The sequence below is a fragment of the Felis catus genome, chromosome C1, assembly GCF_018350175.1.
Source record: "Felis catus isolate Fca126 chromosome C1, F.catus_Fca126_mat1.0, whole genome shotgun sequence".
Taxonomy (NCBI): Eukaryota; Metazoa; Chordata; class Mammalia; order Carnivora; family Felidae; genus Felis; species Felis catus.
This window is the reverse complement of record NC_058375.1, coordinates 15079567-15097455: the sequence shown is the minus strand read 5'-3', so window position 1 is coordinate 15097455 and position 17889 is coordinate 15079567. Positions and strand designations below refer to the sequence as shown.

At 51.3% G+C, this 17889-nt stretch overlaps 1 protein-coding gene across 7 annotated transcripts in view; it reads left to right on the top strand.

Annotated features, from left to right (window-relative positions):
* The window catches only part of KIF17 (kinesin family member 17), a 49193-nt gene extending 33849 nt beyond the window's left edge, over positions 1 to 15344 (top strand). For 4 of the 7 annotated variants that reach the window (XM_045035209.1, XM_045035208.1, XM_045035206.1 and 1 more), the window contains 4 exons: positions 8186 to 8444; positions 9715 to 9785; positions 13595 to 13712; positions 14627 to 15344. In XM_045035209.1, the coding sequence (XP_044891144.1) occupies positions 8186 to 8444; positions 9715 to 9785; positions 13595 to 13712; positions 14627 to 14805 (627 nt within the window). In that variant the 3' untranslated portion in view covers positions 14806 to 15344. The remainder of the gene's footprint in view (positions 1 to 8185; positions 8445 to 9714; positions 9786 to 13594; positions 13713 to 14626) is intronic. The other 3 variants (XM_045035207.1, XM_019836298.3, XR_006583973.1) reach the window with 2 other exon arrangements.
* The last annotated feature ends 2545 nt before the right edge of the window (positions 15345 to 17889 follow it).

The window sequence follows — 17889 nt, the reverse complement described above, 5'->3', positions numbered from 1 at the left end:
CTATATTTGGGTGCTTTCACACTTGGCGCATAAATGTTTACAGTTGGTAGGTCTTCTTGGTCTATAGACCCCTTGATTATGATATAATGCCCTTCTGCACCTCTTGACACAGTCTTTATTTTAAAGTCTAGATTGTCTGATATAAGTGTGGCTACTCCGGCTTTCTTTTGTTGACCATTAGCATGATAGATGGTTCTCCATCCCCTGACTTTCAATCTGAAGGTGTCTTTAGGTCTCAAGTGGGTCTCTTGTAAACAGCATATAGATGGATCTTGTTTTCTTATCCATTCTGTTACCCTATATCTTTTGATGGGAGCATTGAGTCCATTGACGTTTAGAGTGAGTACTAAAAGATATGAATTTATTGCCATTGTGATGCTTGTAGAGTTGGAGTTTCTGGTGGTGTTCTCTGGTCCTTTCTAATCTTTGTTGCTTTTGGTATTTATTTATTTATTTATTTACTTATTTATTTATATTTTCATCTTTTCTCCCCTCAGAGAGTCCCCCTTAAAATTTCTTGCAGGGGTGGTTTAGTGGTCACAAACTCCTTTAATTTTTGTTTGCCTGGGAAACTTTTCATCTCTCCTTCTATTTTGAGTGACAGCCTTGCTGGATAAAGAATTCTTGGCTGGGGCGCCTGGGTGGCTCAGTCGGTTAAGCGTCCGACTTCAGCTCAGGTCATGATCTCGCGGTCCGTGAGTTCGAGCCCCGCGTCGGGCTCTGTGCTGACCGCTCAGAGCCTGGAGCCTGTTTCGGATTCTGTGTCTCCCTCTCTCTCTGATAGTCCCCCATTCATGCTCTGTCTCTCTCTGTCTCAAAAATAAATAAACGTTAAAAAAAAAATTAAAAAAAAAAAAAAGAATTCTTGGCTGCATATTTTTCTGATTCAGCGCATTGAATATATCCTGCCCCTCCTTTCTGGCCGGCCAAGTTTCTGTGGAGGTCTGCTGCAAAAAGGTTTTTTTTTTGTTTTTTTTTTTAATGTTTTTATTTATTTTCGAAGAAGAGAGAGAGAGAGACACAGCATGAGCAGGGGAGGAGCAGAGAGAGGGAGACACATAATCAGAAGCAGGCTCCAGGCTCTGAGCTGTCAGCACAGAGCCCTACGCGGGGCTCGAACTCACAAACTGTGAGATCATGACCTGAGCTGAAGTCGGATGCTTAACCGACTGAGCCACCCAGGCGCCCCAAAAAGGTTTTTTATTTATTTTAAGACACAGAGAGAGAGCAAGGGAGGGAGGGGCAGAGAGAGAGAGGCAGAGAGAGAATCCCAAGCAGGCTCCGGATTTTCAGCACAGAGCCCAATGCAGGGCTCGAACTCACAAACCGTGAGATCATGACCTGAGCCGAAACCAAGAGTCGGACGCTTAACTAACCGAGCCACCCACCCACTCCTTGTTCTTTTCATTTTGATTGAAGTATAAACATACAAATCACAAATGTGCAACATAATTCATTTCCACAAAGTGAATGCGCCCATGAACCCAGCACCCTCATCAAGGAACTGAGCATTAAGAGAACCCCAGAAGTTCCTGGGGCCACCTTGGGTGGGGGGCAGGGAGGTTCTCACGGAGGCGGTGACTTCTGAGGTGGGACCTGAGCATTAAGAAAGGCCGGGCCCTGCCGTATGTCATGACCTGAAGGAAGAGGCTTCCAGGCCGAGAGAGGGGCCAGTGCCGAGAATGTCAGTGGCTCCAGGAGCAGAAAGGAGGTGAATGGACTGAGCGCAGGGAGTGAGGACAAGACAGAGGAGGACGAGTTGGCACCTGCTTCCCTCCGAGCGCCCTCGGGCGCCCTGGGCCCCATCACGTCCCCCTCGGCTAACCCTCATCCCCACCCACACTACCAACCGAAGGATCTCGCCAAAGTGGAAGCTGATGCTTTTCTCTTTGAACCTCTGTAGTTTTTAAATTTTCTTGGCTATTTTCATGCTTTTGCTTTTTCTTTTAAGTTTATTTATTTATTTGGAGAGAGAGAGAGAGAGAGGGAGGGAGGGAGGGAGGGGGAGAGAGAGAGAGAGAGAGAGAGAGAGAGAATCCCAAGCAGGCTCCACACTGTCAGCGCAGAACCCCATGAGGGGCTTGAACTCATGAACCGTGAGATCGTCAGCTGAGCTGAAGTCGGACCCTTAACTGACTGAGCCACCCAGGCGCCCCTCATGGTTTTTCTCAATACCCTTTTTATGTTTTCAGCCAAATCTGTTCTTCCCAGGATAGCTTGTAATTTTTCTTTAAGTTTTAAACTTTTTAAATTCTTTCTGGAGTTTGGTTAATGTCTCATTTTACATCTTCTTCACTTTTTCGTCCATTTCCACTTTAAGTGTTTGGATTGCTGACTTGAAATTTCCCTATGTGAATTTAAGGAGATTTTGTGCACGTTGGGATGCTGGGTTACATTTTGGTTCTGCGTGCTTGTGCTCTGGGGGGGAATTTTCTTCTTCTGAAATGCTTTGATTTTCATTTTCTGTTTCTCATAGTAACTTTGATTAGCTGCCTCTGCTCTTCTCTGTTTATTTCGCAATGTCTTGTGTTTTCTGCACTTTCGGTACCAGCTGGAAGCAGAGGTGAAGGTTTGGGCTGCTGGCTAGGTTTGCTCAGTCGATAGCACACTCTTCTGTTCGTATGGTGAAGTGCAGGGTTAAATACACGCCGTCCCCTATTGCTGCGGTGGCTGGCATATCCCCACAAAGAGAGTTGCTTAAAAGAACACAAATTTATTATCTCGCAGTTCTGTGGGTCAGGATCCAGCTCCCGCATGGCTGGTTCTTCTGCTTAGAATTCCACAAGGCTAAGGCCAGGTGTTGGCAGGGTCAGTTTCCTTCTGGAGGTGCTAGGAAAGAATCTGTTTCTAGGACACCTGTTGACAGGATTCTAGCCTATGTGGTTGTAGGACTGAGGTTCCCATTTCCTCACTGGCTGGCCGCTGGGGGTCATTCTCTTTCTAGAAGCTGCCTGCCTTTCCCAGCTCGTGGCCCCCCTGAAAGACAGCCACGGCCAGCTCCTCCCAGACTTCAGCTCTCTCACTCTACCCTTGTCTCCTTTGTCTAAAGCATCTCTTCTAAGGCCAGTCCTCTGCCTGGCTCTCTGCTCCCCTCCTGCAAGGCCCGTGTAGTTACACTGGGCTCACCAGATGACCCGGGGTGATCTCCCTGGTTTAAAGTCAACAGCTTAGGGGGTGCCTGGGTGGCCCAGTCGGTTAAACGTCCAACTTTGACTCAGGTCATGATCTCGCGGTTTGTGAGTTTGAGCCCCGCGTCGGGCTCTGTGCTGACAGCTCAGAGCCTGGAACCTGCTTCCGATTCTGTGTCTCCTCCTCTCTGTGCCCCTCCCATGCTCGTGCCGTGTCTCTCTCTGTCTCTCAATAATAAATGTTACCAAAAAGAATTTTTAATTAAAAAAAAATAAAGTCAACAGATGAATAACCTTACTTCCATTTGCAAAGTGCTTTCTACCGCATAAGATAACATATTCACAGGGGTGCCTGGGTGGCTCAGTCAGTTAAGTGTCCCGACCTCAGCTCAGGTCATGATCTCATGGTTCATGAGTTCAAGCCCTGCATTGGGCTCGCTACTGTCAGGGCAGAGCCCACTTCAGACCCTCTCTCTCCCTCGCTCTCTGCCCCTCCCCCAGTCATTCTCACTCTCTCCCTCCCTCTCTGTGGGAGGGGTCATTGTGTCTTTTGGCATTTTCTCTGGTTTCTGCAGGACTTCTAATTTCCACCTCCAGGGGCCTCCCATCTCTAAGCACCCTCCAGAAGCCATGCCTTGCAGAGACTAACCCCTCAGTCTCTACAGAGACTTGCAGAGACTCAGTCTTGCAGAGACCAGCCCACATTCCAGTCTCTTCCATCAGTTTCGCCGTATCAGATCCATTATTGGTATTTTCCCACTCAGAGTGGGGCTTTCTCTCTTGGGGGGTGATTTTATCTGCCTTTCATCACCCTGCCTTCCCCCTTGCACACTTTCCTGGGTGCTTTCTGCTCCTCCCTGCTGTGGGGTGGACCCACGAGCTGTCTGCTGGACTTCTGGTTATTTCGAAGCGGCTGGTGTTCTGTCTTTGGGTCATGAGGCTGGGCTCAGGGTGGTTTTATTTTCTCTCCTTGCTCAGTGTGTTGTTTTGGAGGGCCTGTCTGGAGAGAATCAGATCTATCCCCTGTCATTATCCCCAGGTATCCAGAACTTTTTTTTAACTTTTTAAAAAATTTATTTATTCTTCAGAGAGAGAGAGAGAGAGAGAGCACATAAGCGGGAGAGGGGCAGAGAGAGAGGGGGCAGGTGGAGAGAGAGAAAATCCCAAGCAGGCTCCGTGCTGTCAGTGCAGAGCCTGATGAGGGGCTCGAACCCACAAACTGCAAGATCATGACCTGAGCCGAAATCAAGAGTCGGATGCTTAATGGAATGAGTCATCCAGGTGCCTCACTTTTGGTTTTTAATATAAGCAAATACGTGTGTGTGTGTGTGTGTGTGCAAATCTGCTGTGCATACATGTACATGCCCTCCCTCTTCTTAGAAAAAGTAGCTACAAACACACTTTCCTCCGTCTCGTCTTTTCCACATGATGATCCATCCTGGAGGTCCCTCAGCAGCGGTATCTAGAAATATGCCATTCCTTTTTACTGCTCGGTGCTGCTCCACTGTGAGGGTGTGTCATTGTTTATTCCAGCAGCCCTCTCTCTCTCTCTCTCTTTTTTACGATGTTTATGTATTTTTGACACACACACACACACACACACACACACACACACACACACAGAATCTGAAACAGGCTCCAGACTCTGAGCTGTCAGCACAGAGCCCAGCGTGGGGCTCGAACCCACGAACTGTGAGATCACGACCTGAGCTGAAGCCGGATACTTAACCGACTGAGCCACCCAGGCGCCCCTCCAGCAGCCCTCTCTTGATGGACATTTGGATTGTTTTCTATCTTTTGCCAGGGAAAAGTGCTGTGTAGTGAATAACTTGTGCACACTGCTTTTGTATTTAGGGTAGGTATACCTTGGAATCGATTCCTCCAGCTGGACGGAGAGGAAAGCATATGTGACTTTCGTAGCTTTTGCCACCTTCTCCTCCCTGAGGGTGAATCCCTTTGCGTTTCCACTAGTCCGTGCCAGTGCGCTTTCTCACAGCCTCAGCAATGTGCCTTTTGCTTACTGTTGAGCAAGGCTGAGCCATTCCTTCCTATGTTTTAGGGACGGCTGCAGTTCTCCCCCTCTGAACTGGGCTCGCTTTATGTATGTATGTATGTACCTATGTATGTATGTATGTATGTATTTGATATAATGTATTGTCAAATTTGCTTCCATACAACACCCAGTGCTCATCCCAAGTCTTTTGACCCCTTTTCCGTAAGGATGCTGCTTCCTTTCCTTCTCCGCTTGTAGAAGCTCTTTACAGCAGGAGTAATTTATATTACAGATATTCATATTCCTTGGTCGGTCGCCAATTTCTTCCTCTGTGATGTAAGGTAGAAAGATTTCTGTTCCAATTTCATTTGTCTTTTTACTATGCTTTATGGTATTTTTGCCACACAAAAGTTGTTTTTTTTTAAAGTTTTACTTTGTCAAATTAATTGACTTTTTATGGGGCGCCTGGGTGGCTTAGTCAGTGAAGCGTCCAACTTTGACTCAGGTCATGATCTCGCGCTTTGGGAGTTAGGGCCCCGCGTCGGGCTCTGTGCTGACAGCTCAGAGCCTGGAGCCTGCTTCAGATTCTGTGTCTCCCTCTCTCTGCCCCTTCTCTGCTCATGCTCTGTCTCAAAAATAAATGAAAACATTAAAAAAAAATGAAGAGAATCAAAAAAATTGGTGGAACTTTTGGCAGAATCATGTTATATTTATAAATTAGCTTGAGAGTACTGGTATGTTTATGAGTTTGGATTTTCACATCCAGGAACACGGTATATCTTCTGTTAGTTCAGATCAATTTTTATGTCACTCAGGAGTGTTTTATAAATTTCCTCACATAGGTTTTGAACATAATCTTGTTAATTTCACACCGAGGTATTTTCTTGTATTTGCTTTCCTCTGTGGGGTATCCTCTCCCATTACATCTTCTCACTGGATTTTATTTGTAAAGTGAAGACTAGGGCTTTAAAAAGTATCTTTAAAAAGTCATGTGAACTAGAAGGGAATACCTCTTAATTCATTCTATAGGTCCAGTATCACCTGATAACAAAACCATAGAAAGACATAACAAGAAACAGACTAATATTTCTTATAAATATAGAGACAAAATGCTCTACAAAATTCTAGCAAACCAAATCCAACAACATGTAAAAAGGCTGTACATCATGCCAAAGTAGGATTTATCCTAGGAATGCAAGGTTAGTTTGGTATCCAAAAATCAATTAATGCAATATACCATATCAATAGAATAAAAGACAAAATCCATATGATCATCTTAGTAGATGCAGAAAAAGCATTTGAAAAAAACAACATCTGTTATGATAAAAACACCCAGGAAACTAGAACTAGAAGGAAACTTCTTTATTCTGATAAAGGGCACCTATGAAAAATCCACAGAAAACATCATACTCAATGGTGAAAGACTTAATGCTTTCCCCATAAGATGACAAAGAAGACAAGGGTGTCTGTTGTCAGCACTTCTATTTCACAGTAGGCTGAAGGTTCTAGCTAGGTCACTTAGGCAAGAAAGTGATTTAAAAGGCATTGAGTTTGGAAGGGAATAGGTACAAGGATTTCTATGTGCAGATGACATCATCTTATGTAGAAAATCCTAAGGAATCCACTAAAAAAAAAAAAAAAAAAACTACTTCAGCAAGGTTGCAGGATACAAGATTAATAAGCAAAAAGCAATTATATTTCTACATACTCTCAATGAACAACCTGCAAATAAAATTAAGAAAACAATTCCATTTATAACACATCAAAAAGAATAAACTACTTAGGAATAAATGTAACAAAAGAAGGGTAAAACTATATGCCAAAAATTAGAAAACACTGCTGAAAGAAATTAAGAATACCTAAATAAATGGAAAGACATCCCATGTTCATGGATTGGAACACGGATTTAATATATTTTTGAAGTTTATTTATTTATTTTGAGAGGGAGAGAGAGAGAGCACGTGTGAGTGGGGAGCAGGGGAGGGGCAGAGAGAGAGAGAGAGAGAGAAGGGGAGAGAGAGAATCCCAAGCAGGTTCTGCACTGCCAGTGCAGAGCCTGACGCAGGGTTCGAACCCATGAACTGTGAGATCATAGCCGGAGCAGAAATCAAGAATCAGATGCTTAACCAACTGAGCCACCCAGGTGCCTCAAGAAATAGAGCATTAATTGCCCACCTGTGTCCTACCAGCTATCCTCTGCTTTCAACTGGTTACATGTGATGACCATTCCCATGAATTTGAAACATCCTCTTTCACTAATCGAACTGTACCTGCTCTTTTTTTTTCAACGTTTATTTATTTTTGGGACAGAGAGAGACAGAGCATGAACGGGGGAGGGGCAGAGAGAGGGAGACACAGAATCGGAAGCAGGCTCCAGGCTCTGAGCCGTCAGCCCAGAGCCTGACGCGGGGCTCGAACTCACGGACCGCGAGATCGTGACCTGGCTGAAGTCGGACGCTTAACCGACTACGCCACCCAGGCGCCCCTGTACCTGCTCTTTAAGGAAACAGACTGTGCACCCAGGAATCTTGGGGCTCAGGGAGAGCATGGTTACAGTTGCAGCTGGGAGTCACCTGTGACCAGGGCAGATCACAAAAGTCTAGAATCCATGGTCAAATCAGGATGGGTCTGACTCTTAAGCCAATGTCTGTCACGTCGTAACTTGACTGTGAGCACTGAGTCTGAGAGTTTACGGCTCTGCTCCCCTTAGGAAAAGGATTTATACAAGTCTCTGAGACTTTTTAAGAAGTGGTGACTCCGCAGTGTTATGTGTGGAGCCTTCTAAGAGGCTCCTAGATAAAATGTGTTTGTGTGGGGTCGTCTCCGAGGGCTGGCATGGGGGGGCGGGGCTAAGGAGCAAGTTCTTTTCCTGTTTTCTTTAGGGCTGTGGACACAGTAGGTGCTCGTTTAGTGCTGGTGGACAGACGGGAGGCGGGCGCGGGTGGATGAGCGGATCGGCGAACAGATGACGGGTGGCCGGCTGAAGGCTCGGGCAGTGGGTGCCGAGGGTGGATAAAAGGGCTTGCTGTCTTCCCTGCTCGAGATCGTCACCCCCTGCTTTCAGCTTCGGGCGGCGGAGGTGGAAATCAAGGACCTGCAGTCGGAGTTCGAGCTGGAAAAGATCGATTACCTGGCCACCATCCGCCGGCAGGAGCGGGACTCCATGCTCCTCCAGCAGCTCCTGGAGCAGGTGCAGCCTCTCATCCGCCGCGACTGCAACTACAGCAACCTGGAGAAGATCCGGCGCGAGTCCTGCTGGGATGAGGACAACGGCTTCTGGAAGATCCCTGAGCCCGTCATCGTAAAAACCAGCCTCCCAGTAGGTCAGGCGCTTGGCCGTCCCCTCGCTCCTCCCCACGGTTTGCCCTCCTGCAGGCTGACCCGGAGCCCGGGCTCCCGCCCTGCTGGCTGTGGGCGCAGTAGACCTGGGGCTCCGGGCTCCAAAGCGATGGGGGCCCTGAGGGAGAAGCCGTGTGGGTTGGAATTCGGGTTCCACCACGCCCCGTGTGACCCCTTTGGGACTCAGTGTCCTCGTCTGTGAAATGGGGATTAGTGACCGCACCTTCCGTAGACATTGCTGAGTGGCTTAACACACGTTAATGCCCATAAAACCCTTAGCGCCATGCCCGGCACGTGCCAAGTGCACCGTACATTTTTTTAAAATGTTTATTTTTGAGAGAGAGAGAGAGAGAAAGAATGTCAGCAGGGGAGGGGCAGAGAGAGGGAGAGATACAGAACTGGAAGTGGGCTCCAGGCTCCACACTGTCAGCACAGGGCCCGACACGGGGCTTGAACTCACCGACTGTGAGATCATGACCTGAGCTGGAGTCGGAGGCTTAACCGACTGAGCCACCCAGGCGCCCCCGTGGTACATTCTACCACTGTCATGATTGTCCCCCAGCATTATCCCCTGGAGGGATACCCCATGGAGGACAAAGATTTTACATTTTGGGAGATGGAATCTCAGAGTGAGCGACTTAGCCAGAGTCCCAGGCAGAGCAGGGAATTGTAGGACCGGGGATAGGACCGGGCCGTTCAGAGTTCCAGGCCTGGCTCACCTTGTGCTTTTGCCACTGACTTCCTGTGTGACTTTATGAAGGTCACTGTTTGTCTCTGGGCCTTGGTCCCTGATCTTCACAAAGGAGGGGCTGGTGGTCTGGAAGGCCCCTCCCCCTCCGATGAGTCTGGGAGCACTTAGGGAGCAGTAGCGTCTTATGTCCCCTGGGGACCCCAGCGGGCCTCCTCCGCCGTCAAGAGAATGTTCGAATGTTCGTTTAGGTCCCGCATCCCTGATGTTTATGGATGGCACTGGCGCTACCCCTGCCCGAAGGCCAGCCAGCTCCACTTCCCGGGGTTCCCCCTGCCCCCACCAGCCTGCTGTGCTGTTAGAAGCAGGGGAGTGGCTGCTTTGACATCTGAGCCCTCCCATTGTCTGTTTCCCAAAGTCATCCCTTGGTTCGGGCTGGGAAGTGTACTCCCCTGGTCCCGGGCCTGAGCCAGGCCTGACCTGCCAGCTTGGGACCTGTTGCCACCCACCCTGTCCCTCTGGCACTCAGACCGGGCAGCAGTGACCTGGGCTTTTGTTTCTCATAGCAGTTCCAACAGGGCCACAGAACAAGGTTGTCCGCAAAACCTCTGCCGCAGACAACGGTGAAGCAGGCATGGTAAGGCCTCTGTGAGAGGGGGCAAGGCGTGGGGAGCTGGCGGGGCTTCGTCCCCACCGTGCAGTGGGTGAGCGTTACTATAGGGCACTGGGCTGCTTCTTTGGTCCTTGGATCTGGTATCATCACTGGATTGTAGAACTTGTTGCTGATCTTGACCTTGTGTCCAGGTTAACTGTTCCATTGGTATATGTTCAGTACCACGTACATATCTTTGATTTAAACCCTTGGTACATGCATCTCAGTCACTTTGTGGCCGAGGTGGAGAAACTGCTTATGGAAGAGAAATCCATTGGTTTGAGAATTGGCAAGTCCATGAATTTCTTTTTCCTTTTTTTAAAAATGTTTATTTATTTTTGAGAGAGAGAGAGAGAGAGAGAGAGAGAGAGAGAGAGAGAGAAAGACAGAGCATGAGTGGGGGAGGGGCAGAGAGAGATGGAGACACAGCCTCTGAAGCAGGCTCCAGGCCCTGAGCGGTCAGCACAGAGCCTGACGCGGGGCTTGAACTCACGAGCTGTGAGATCATGACCTGAGCCGAAGTCGGACGCTCAACCGACTGAACCACCCAGGTGCCCCTAGACCATGAGGTTCTTTTTTCTCTTTTAATTTTTTTTCAAAGTTTATTTAATTTTTTTTTTAATTTTTTTTTCAACGTTTTTATTTATTTTTGGGACAGAGAGAGACAGAGCATGAACGGGGGAGGGGCAGAGAGAGAGGGAGACACAGAATCGGAAACAGGCTCCAGGCTCTGAGCCATCAGCCCAGAGCCCGACGTGGGGCTCGAACTCCCGGACCGTGAGATCGTGACCTGGCTGAAGTCGGACGCTTAACCGACTGCGCCACCCAGGCGCCCCTACGTTTATTTATTTTTGAGACAGAGAGAGACAGAGCATGAACGGGGGAGGGGCAGAGAGGGAGACACAGAATCAGAAACAGGCTCCAGGCTCTGAGCCATCAGCCCAGAGCCCGACGCGGGGCTCAAACTCACAGAGGGCGAGATCGTGACCTGGCTGAAGTCGGACGCTCAACCGACTGTGCCACCCAGGCGCCCCCAAAGTTTGTTTAATTTTGAGAGAGAGGGAGACACAGAATCCAAGGCAGCTCCAGGCTCCAAACTGTCAGCACAGATCCTGACAAGGGACTCGAACGGTGAGATCATGACCTGAGCCGAAGTCGGACACTCAACCAACTTAGCCGCCCGGGCACCCCTACCATGAAGTTCTTGATCCGTGCAGGGTATTAATGTGTTGAGAGCTGCCTGTCCCAGGATGTCGCTAGAGGCTGGCAGGAGTCCTGGACCAGTGGTCATTTCTGTCTTGCTGGTCTGACAGGGTTTGGGAAGGTCTGAGCCTTGGGACCCACTTTCCTTACCTGATGTTTTCCTGGCAGAACACCAAGGGTTAATTGCCTTGCGTTGGAAAATGGTTTGCATTCACAACTGTAGATTTATTCATGCTTTTTTTTTTTTTTCAACGTTTATTTATTTTGGGGACAGAGAGAGACAGAGCATGAACGGGGGAGGGGCAGAGAGAGAGGGAGACACAGAATCGGAAACAGGCTCCAGGCTCCGAGCCATCAGCCCAGAGCCCGACGCGGGGCTCGAACTCACGGACCACGAGATCGTGACCTGGCTGAAGTCGGACGCTTAACCGACTGCGCCACCCAGGCGCCCCTATTCATGCTTTTAATTTATGTTTTCGTACACAATTCTCAATTCTTTAAGAGATGACAAATTTTAGTTTTCTACTGTCATGTGGAGAACATCAGGCCCCAGCAACATGTCACTGTGTGGGGAAAAAGTGCTGCAGTGTTAAAAAAAAAAAAAAAAGAAGGACCTATGCAGGAGTCTGAGCCTGGATCCTTTCTATGTAATTCTGGCGCCCAGACCCTGCACCGCCTCTGGCCCTCATTCAAAGGCCCTTATGGCCAAAGGGAAAGTAGGAGGCAGCCCCTCCTGCTGGTGAAGGACAGAAGCTTTGTCTTCAATCCCAGAGGCCAGGCAGTACATTCTGGTTCCCTGGACCCTTGCTGGTGTCTTTGGACCAAAGGGCCCTCAGGGATTTATGAAACAGTAATTGGGATTCTAAAGTCACTTTATTCTCATATCTCCCACGTTTTGTATGACAACAGAAATGTACTCCTCAAAGCAGAGGTCAGAAAACTTCCCCGTGAAGCACCACGCTTTTCTGTGTGTTTCTCCACCTCTTGGTTCTGCTTCCCTTGTTATGTTAGCTTCAGACTCAGGCAGGCTTTGGCTACGTGGCAGGAAAGGTGGCCACTGGCGATTGGTGATCCAAGAGGAAGAGACCCAGTCTCTTACCACATCTTAACCAACACTTGTGGGAAGATTCTGATCAGTCGGCCTGGGTGAGGGGCCTGCTCTTAGACCAATGACTATGTCCAGGAAAAAAAAAATTTATTAAAAAAAATTTTTTTAATCTTTATTTATTTTTGAGAGAGAGAGAGAGACAGCATGTGAGCAGGGGAGGAGCAGAGAGAGAGGGAGACACAGAATCCGAAGCAGGCTCCAGGCTCCGAGCTGTCAGCACAGAGCCTGACACGGGGCTCGAACTCATGAACTGTAAGATCATGACCTGAGCCAAAGTCGGACACTCAACTGACTGAGCCACCCAGGCACCCCCAAAAAAAGTATTTAAAAAAATTTTTTTTTTCAACGTTTATTTATTTTTGGGACAGAGAGAGACAGAGCATGAACGGGGAGGGGCAGAGAGAGAGGGAGACACAGAATCGGAAACAGGCTCCAGGCTCTGAGCCATCAGCCCAGAGCCTGACGCGGGGCTCGAACTCACGGACCGTGAGATCATGACCTGGCTGAAGCCGGACGCTTAACCGACTGCGCCACCCAGGCGCCCCCAAAAAAAAGTATTTTTAATGTTTACTTACTTTTGAGACAGAGAGAGAGAGAGCACACACACACTGGTGGGGGAGGGGCAGAAAGAGAGGGAGGCAGAGAATCCCAAGCAGGCTCCCCACTGTCAGCACAGAGCCCGACGTGGGGCTTGAACCCACTAACCATGAGATCACGACCTGAGCTGAAGTTGGATGCTTAACTGACAGCCACCCAGGCGCCCCAATGTTTATTTCATTTTTGAGAGACAGAGAGAGAGACAGAGTGTGAGCAGGGGGAGGGGCAGAAAGAGAGGGAGATGCAGAATCGGAAGCAGGCTCCAGGCTCTGAGCTGTCAGCACAGAGCCCGATGTGGGGCTCGAACCCACGAACCGTGAGATCATGACCTGAGCCGAAGTCGGACGCTTGACCGAATGAGCCACCCAGGCGCCCCTGGAAGATGTATTTCTGTGACTGGTTCAGTCTGGGTCACATGCCCAGTTGTGCAGCAAGGGGGTGGACGAGAGGGAGCGGTGGTATTAGGGCGCTATGAATGATCGCCTCAGCAGGACCATGCCAAAGGGGAGAAGGGTAGTCCCTGGAGGAAGAGATTCAGGCTGAGGAAAACAAGTCCACTGTAGTGGTGACAAATCACAGTCCTTGATGATAAGAGGTTGGGACCATGGGCTGAGTGCTGTCTCACCTGTTCTGTGAATGTGCCGAGACGGGTTGGGGCTATGGCATTGCCCTTGCCCCTGACGGAGAACAAGGCACTTCCCATACCAAGGAAGGGGGGTCGGGTAGCTCTGGCTGGAGCTGTGGCTCTCCTGGCCTGAGCTGCCTGGACCCCACCCCAGGAGTGTGGGCAGTGAGGCTCAGGGCAGCCCCCGGCCCCCCGGGCCTGCAGAGGTAAGAACTATACAAACAAGGGGTCTTGACCCACGAGGATCTGGAATCTCGGCAGGAGGAAGACCGCTACAAGCTGATGCTCAGTCGCAGCGACAGTGAAAACATCGCCAGTAACTACTTCCGGTCCAAGCGAGCCAGCCAGATCCTCAGCACGGATCTCATGAAGAGCCTCGGTGAGTGCCCTGCCCACCTCCTGTCCTCCAGCCGCTCCCCGAGAGAGCCCTTCCTGGTCCTCTGCCGACTGGGAGTCGCGTGATGGGTGGAGTGGCGTCAGGCCCGGGTTAAAAACCCCTTCCCGTCTCTGAGCCTCAGTTTCCTCAGCTGTGCACTGAGCTGGGTATACCTACTTCTCGGGGCTTAGGTGAAATGAGGTGGGCAAGCAGCCCAGCCCCGGGCCTGGCACGTAGTACGTGCTCAATGCACAGCCTCCCTCTTCCTGTCCCCCTTCATCTCTCGGCGGACCGCTGCCGTGTTTGGTGCCTCCCCTGATGCCCAGCAGGCCTGTGACACGCGGCTCGGTGCCCTGGCACGTGTCGCACGGGTCTGGCTCAGCTGCTCACTGGCTTCTGCAGATGCCGGTGTGGTGGCTTTCTCCCATTGAGCCAAAGGGGGCAGGCAGGGCCACCGAGGTGAAACACTTTTAAAAGCCAGAATCGCAAATCACTTCTTTCATTTCTAAAACCAAAATCAAAGACCACAGAGTTTCTAATAAAATATCCATGAAAAGCAAATCTCAGTCCTACGCTGAGACTACTGAAGAGGTGGAATCCAGCAGAGTTGAGGAATAGGAGGGGAAAATGGCACAGGAGACAAATGAACATCAGTTGAGGACCCGGCCTTGTGTCCAGGTTGGAGATGAGGAAACCGAGGCTCTGGGAGAAGTCGCTCCCCAAAGTTGGGCTCTGAACACAGGCTTGTCTGGCTTGAGTCCCAGGCTGCCTCGGTCTGAGCCTTTAAAACTCCACACTCCTGGTCCAGAGCCTTTCGGGGGCCCAGCTGTGGGACCAGGCCTCCGGCTGGGGGAGTGGGCAGGGCTCCCCCTCTCCGTACCCCTGGCTTACCTGCTCCTCTGCCCCCTTCTCCACAGCGCATCACAGCTCTCCCCCCGGCCTCAGCTCCCCACTCAACACCACCGCGGCCATCGTGCCCACCCAGGCCCCCGAAATGCCCCAGCCCCGGCCCTTCCGCCTCGAGTCCCTCGACATCCCCTTCACCAAGGTCAAGCGCAAGAAAAGCAAAAGCAGCTTCGGCAGTGAGCCTCTGTGAACTTGGCCTCCTGCTGCTGCCCTGCCTTTGAGCTTCCTGGAGACTGCCAGGCCCTCCCAGGGCAGCCCCAGCCGGGCCTCCTCCCACCTGCCCCCATGGTGTCCGGGAGCCCAGGGGGCCCCTTGCCCTGGGAAGAGCTTTCCCTTCCCTGTTACCCAGAGAGCCTCCTCTGCCCAGACCATCAGCGCTTGGGAGGCTGGGCCACCCCCGCAGAGGTGCGCTCGGGCTGTCCACGCCTCGCCAGTGTTCCACCTGCCACAGCCTGCCAGTGTTCCTCCGTGCCTCGATGGGCTCAGAAACCTCAAGGCTTTCACCAGCAGCCCCGACAGAGTGGGGAGCCACTTCCGCATGGATCAAGGACAGTGTGTTGGAGATGGACGATGGTGCCTCCTCCCCTTGCCTTCCTGGGGGGAAGCTGGGCAGCATGGGCACGGGAGTCCTGGGGCAGCTGTGCCACGTTGCCCTCTCCCGGCCGGTCTGTGGCCTAGAGGACGCTGCCCCGCATGAAGCTGCCCCAATAAACTGCCTTTTACCGATGAGCTCCCCTTCCCCGACCCTCTGACAGTGTCACCGGGGCCCCTCCTGCCACTGCGGCCTGGCCTTCACAGGGAAGCTCTTTCTGGAGCAGGGTTTCTTTCTTTCTTTTTTTAAAAAAATTTTTTTTAAGTTTATTTATTTATTTTTTTTTCAACGTTTATTTATTTTTGGGACAGAGAGAGACAGAGCATGAACGGGCGAGGGGCAGAGAGAGAGGGAGACACAGAATCGGAAACAGGCTCCAGGCTCTGAGCCATCAGCCCAGAGCCTGACGCGGGGCTTGAACTCACAGACCGCGAGATCGTGACCTGGCTGAAGTCGGACGCTTAACCGACTGAGCCACCCAGGCGCCCCATATTTATTTATTTTTGAGAGAGAGAGTGAGCAGGGGAGAGGCAGAGAGAATCCCAAGCAGGCTCCACACTGTCAGTGCAGAGCCTGACGTGGGGCTCAAACTCACGAGCTGCGAGATCACGACCTGAGCCAAAATCAAGGGTCAGACGCTTAACCGACTGAGCCACCCAGGTGCCCCTGGAGCAGGGTTTCTTAACTACCTGATGCCTTTAAAACAAACGGGCTCCAGGGCTTCTGCAACTCCCCGCACTCATGACTACAAGCACGTTTTTCTGGGGAGAGCGTCCGAACTGTAGAGTCTCAGAGGATCCGTGACTCAGGAGAGCAGAGACCTTGTTTTGGAAACCAGAGGTGGTGTCTTGCCGAAACCCAGAAGAAGGCCACGTTTTGACAGTCCTCGGGGGCTGTGCTGGAACCGGATGCCCTGACATGGCCAGAAATGAACCCAGGCTGCCCCAGTGGCTGAGGATACACCCCTCCCTTTGCTCATTGTATCCCAGGCCTGCCCTGCGGGAGGGCCCCACAATCTCAGGGAAGAGTCTTGGCTTTGGGTTGAAGATGGGCCTCACTGCACTCTGGGCCCCATCTGTGAGAGGGGGAACACCTGCCTCCCAGGGGTATCGTGAAGGTTAAATGAGATCACGTGTGATGTTCCCGGTACATAGCAGGTGCTCTGCGTTAGTCCCCCTCGTTCGTTCTCCTCCATATTTTGCATTAATTAGTGTGGTGGGTCCCACAAGCCACGTGCCTGGGCAAAGGAGCCCGTGCCCTGGAGAAGCTGGGGTGGAAGGTGCTCTGGTAACCGGAGATGAGTTTAACCAGAGGCAGGCTGCAGTACACCATTGAGAGGAAGAAAGGTCAGGGCTTTATGGGGTAAAAAGCGTCCTTGTGAAGGGTGGAGCTACCATAAAAGACGCAGAAGATCCTGGGAGGCCTAAGAAGGGAATGGCCAGGGTGGGAGGGGTTGCCGTGTGCGCAAAGGCGAGTGGGGAAGCTGAGTGTGTTAAAGGTTGGAGACTTACCGCATGGATAGTCCTGAGCAGAGCCGGAGAAGGAGGTTGCTGAGTTCAGTTTCAGTGGAGACTTGAGCGTGAGGAGCCCTGGGTGACCCTGAGCGGTGGGACTCCTAAGCCACCTACAGGCATCATCAGGTCTGAGTTCAAGGTGAATGGATGTGGCATTGTATGCAGAAGGGTAGGAGGGCTGGGCTGGGACGCCCAGGGTGGGGGTGAGGCTTAACTCTCAGTGGAACCAGCAGAGATGGAGAGGAGGTAGATTCAGTTAAGGAGATGGAGGGAGGGAGGTTCTGACTTTTGCCCCCACATTCTTTTGGGTGGGCAAGTGTGAAAGGTCAGAAAAGAACAGCTGCCTTCTGTCTCCACCATCGCTATTTGCCCCAGGACTGTGGTTGGGACCCAGCCTTGGAGCTGCTTTTACTTAGACCCGTGGTGGGGCTGAGGTGAGCCAGGTGCCCCCCATCAATTTAGAAGCTAGCATTACTGAGGGGAGGCTGAGCCACACTCGGCACGAAGTGCTTCAAAGCCTGCCCCTGAGCTCCCACGAGCTCAGCTTTTCCAAAGGCACGCAGGTAAGTGGGAGGGCTGAGCCTCGCTATTATTTCTATTTCCAGCCTAGGAAAGTAGCCCGGAGAGAAGTGAAATGCCCCAGCAGCAGGGGTAGTGAGAGGCGGAGCTGAGAAATGAACCCAGCTACAGCGTTTTCATCGGGAAGCCAGTTCGCCGCCTATCCAGCTGCCTCCAGCATGGGCCACCAGGCCTGGTAGGTCAGGCCCGCACCCAGGCCGCTGGGTCCATTAGTGACAGGAGATTCAAAGTATCCTAGCCCTGATCTTAGTTTTCCAACCCTTTCCTCCCTGGAGATAGAGATGGGGTCTGGTTTCTAGTCCCGAGTCTGTCCTGGGCCAGTGAGGACACAGCCAGGGAGCACCGAGGAGGTGGTTCCAAGTGGCCACAACCTCTCCAGGTCCCGTAAGGGACAAGCCCGCCTGATGAGGAGGCGGGATCTGGGCTCCCGGCGGGAGTCCGGACTGGGCGGAGCCTAAGGGAGCTCGGCCTTGTTGATTGGCTGCGGTCGCAGAGCTGTCTTTCTAGGATTGAGCCTTTTCCTTTGGGGGGGCGGAACCTCACGCCCCTTCCGCCAATAGGATTCAGAGAGTCCGCCTCCAACCGGGGC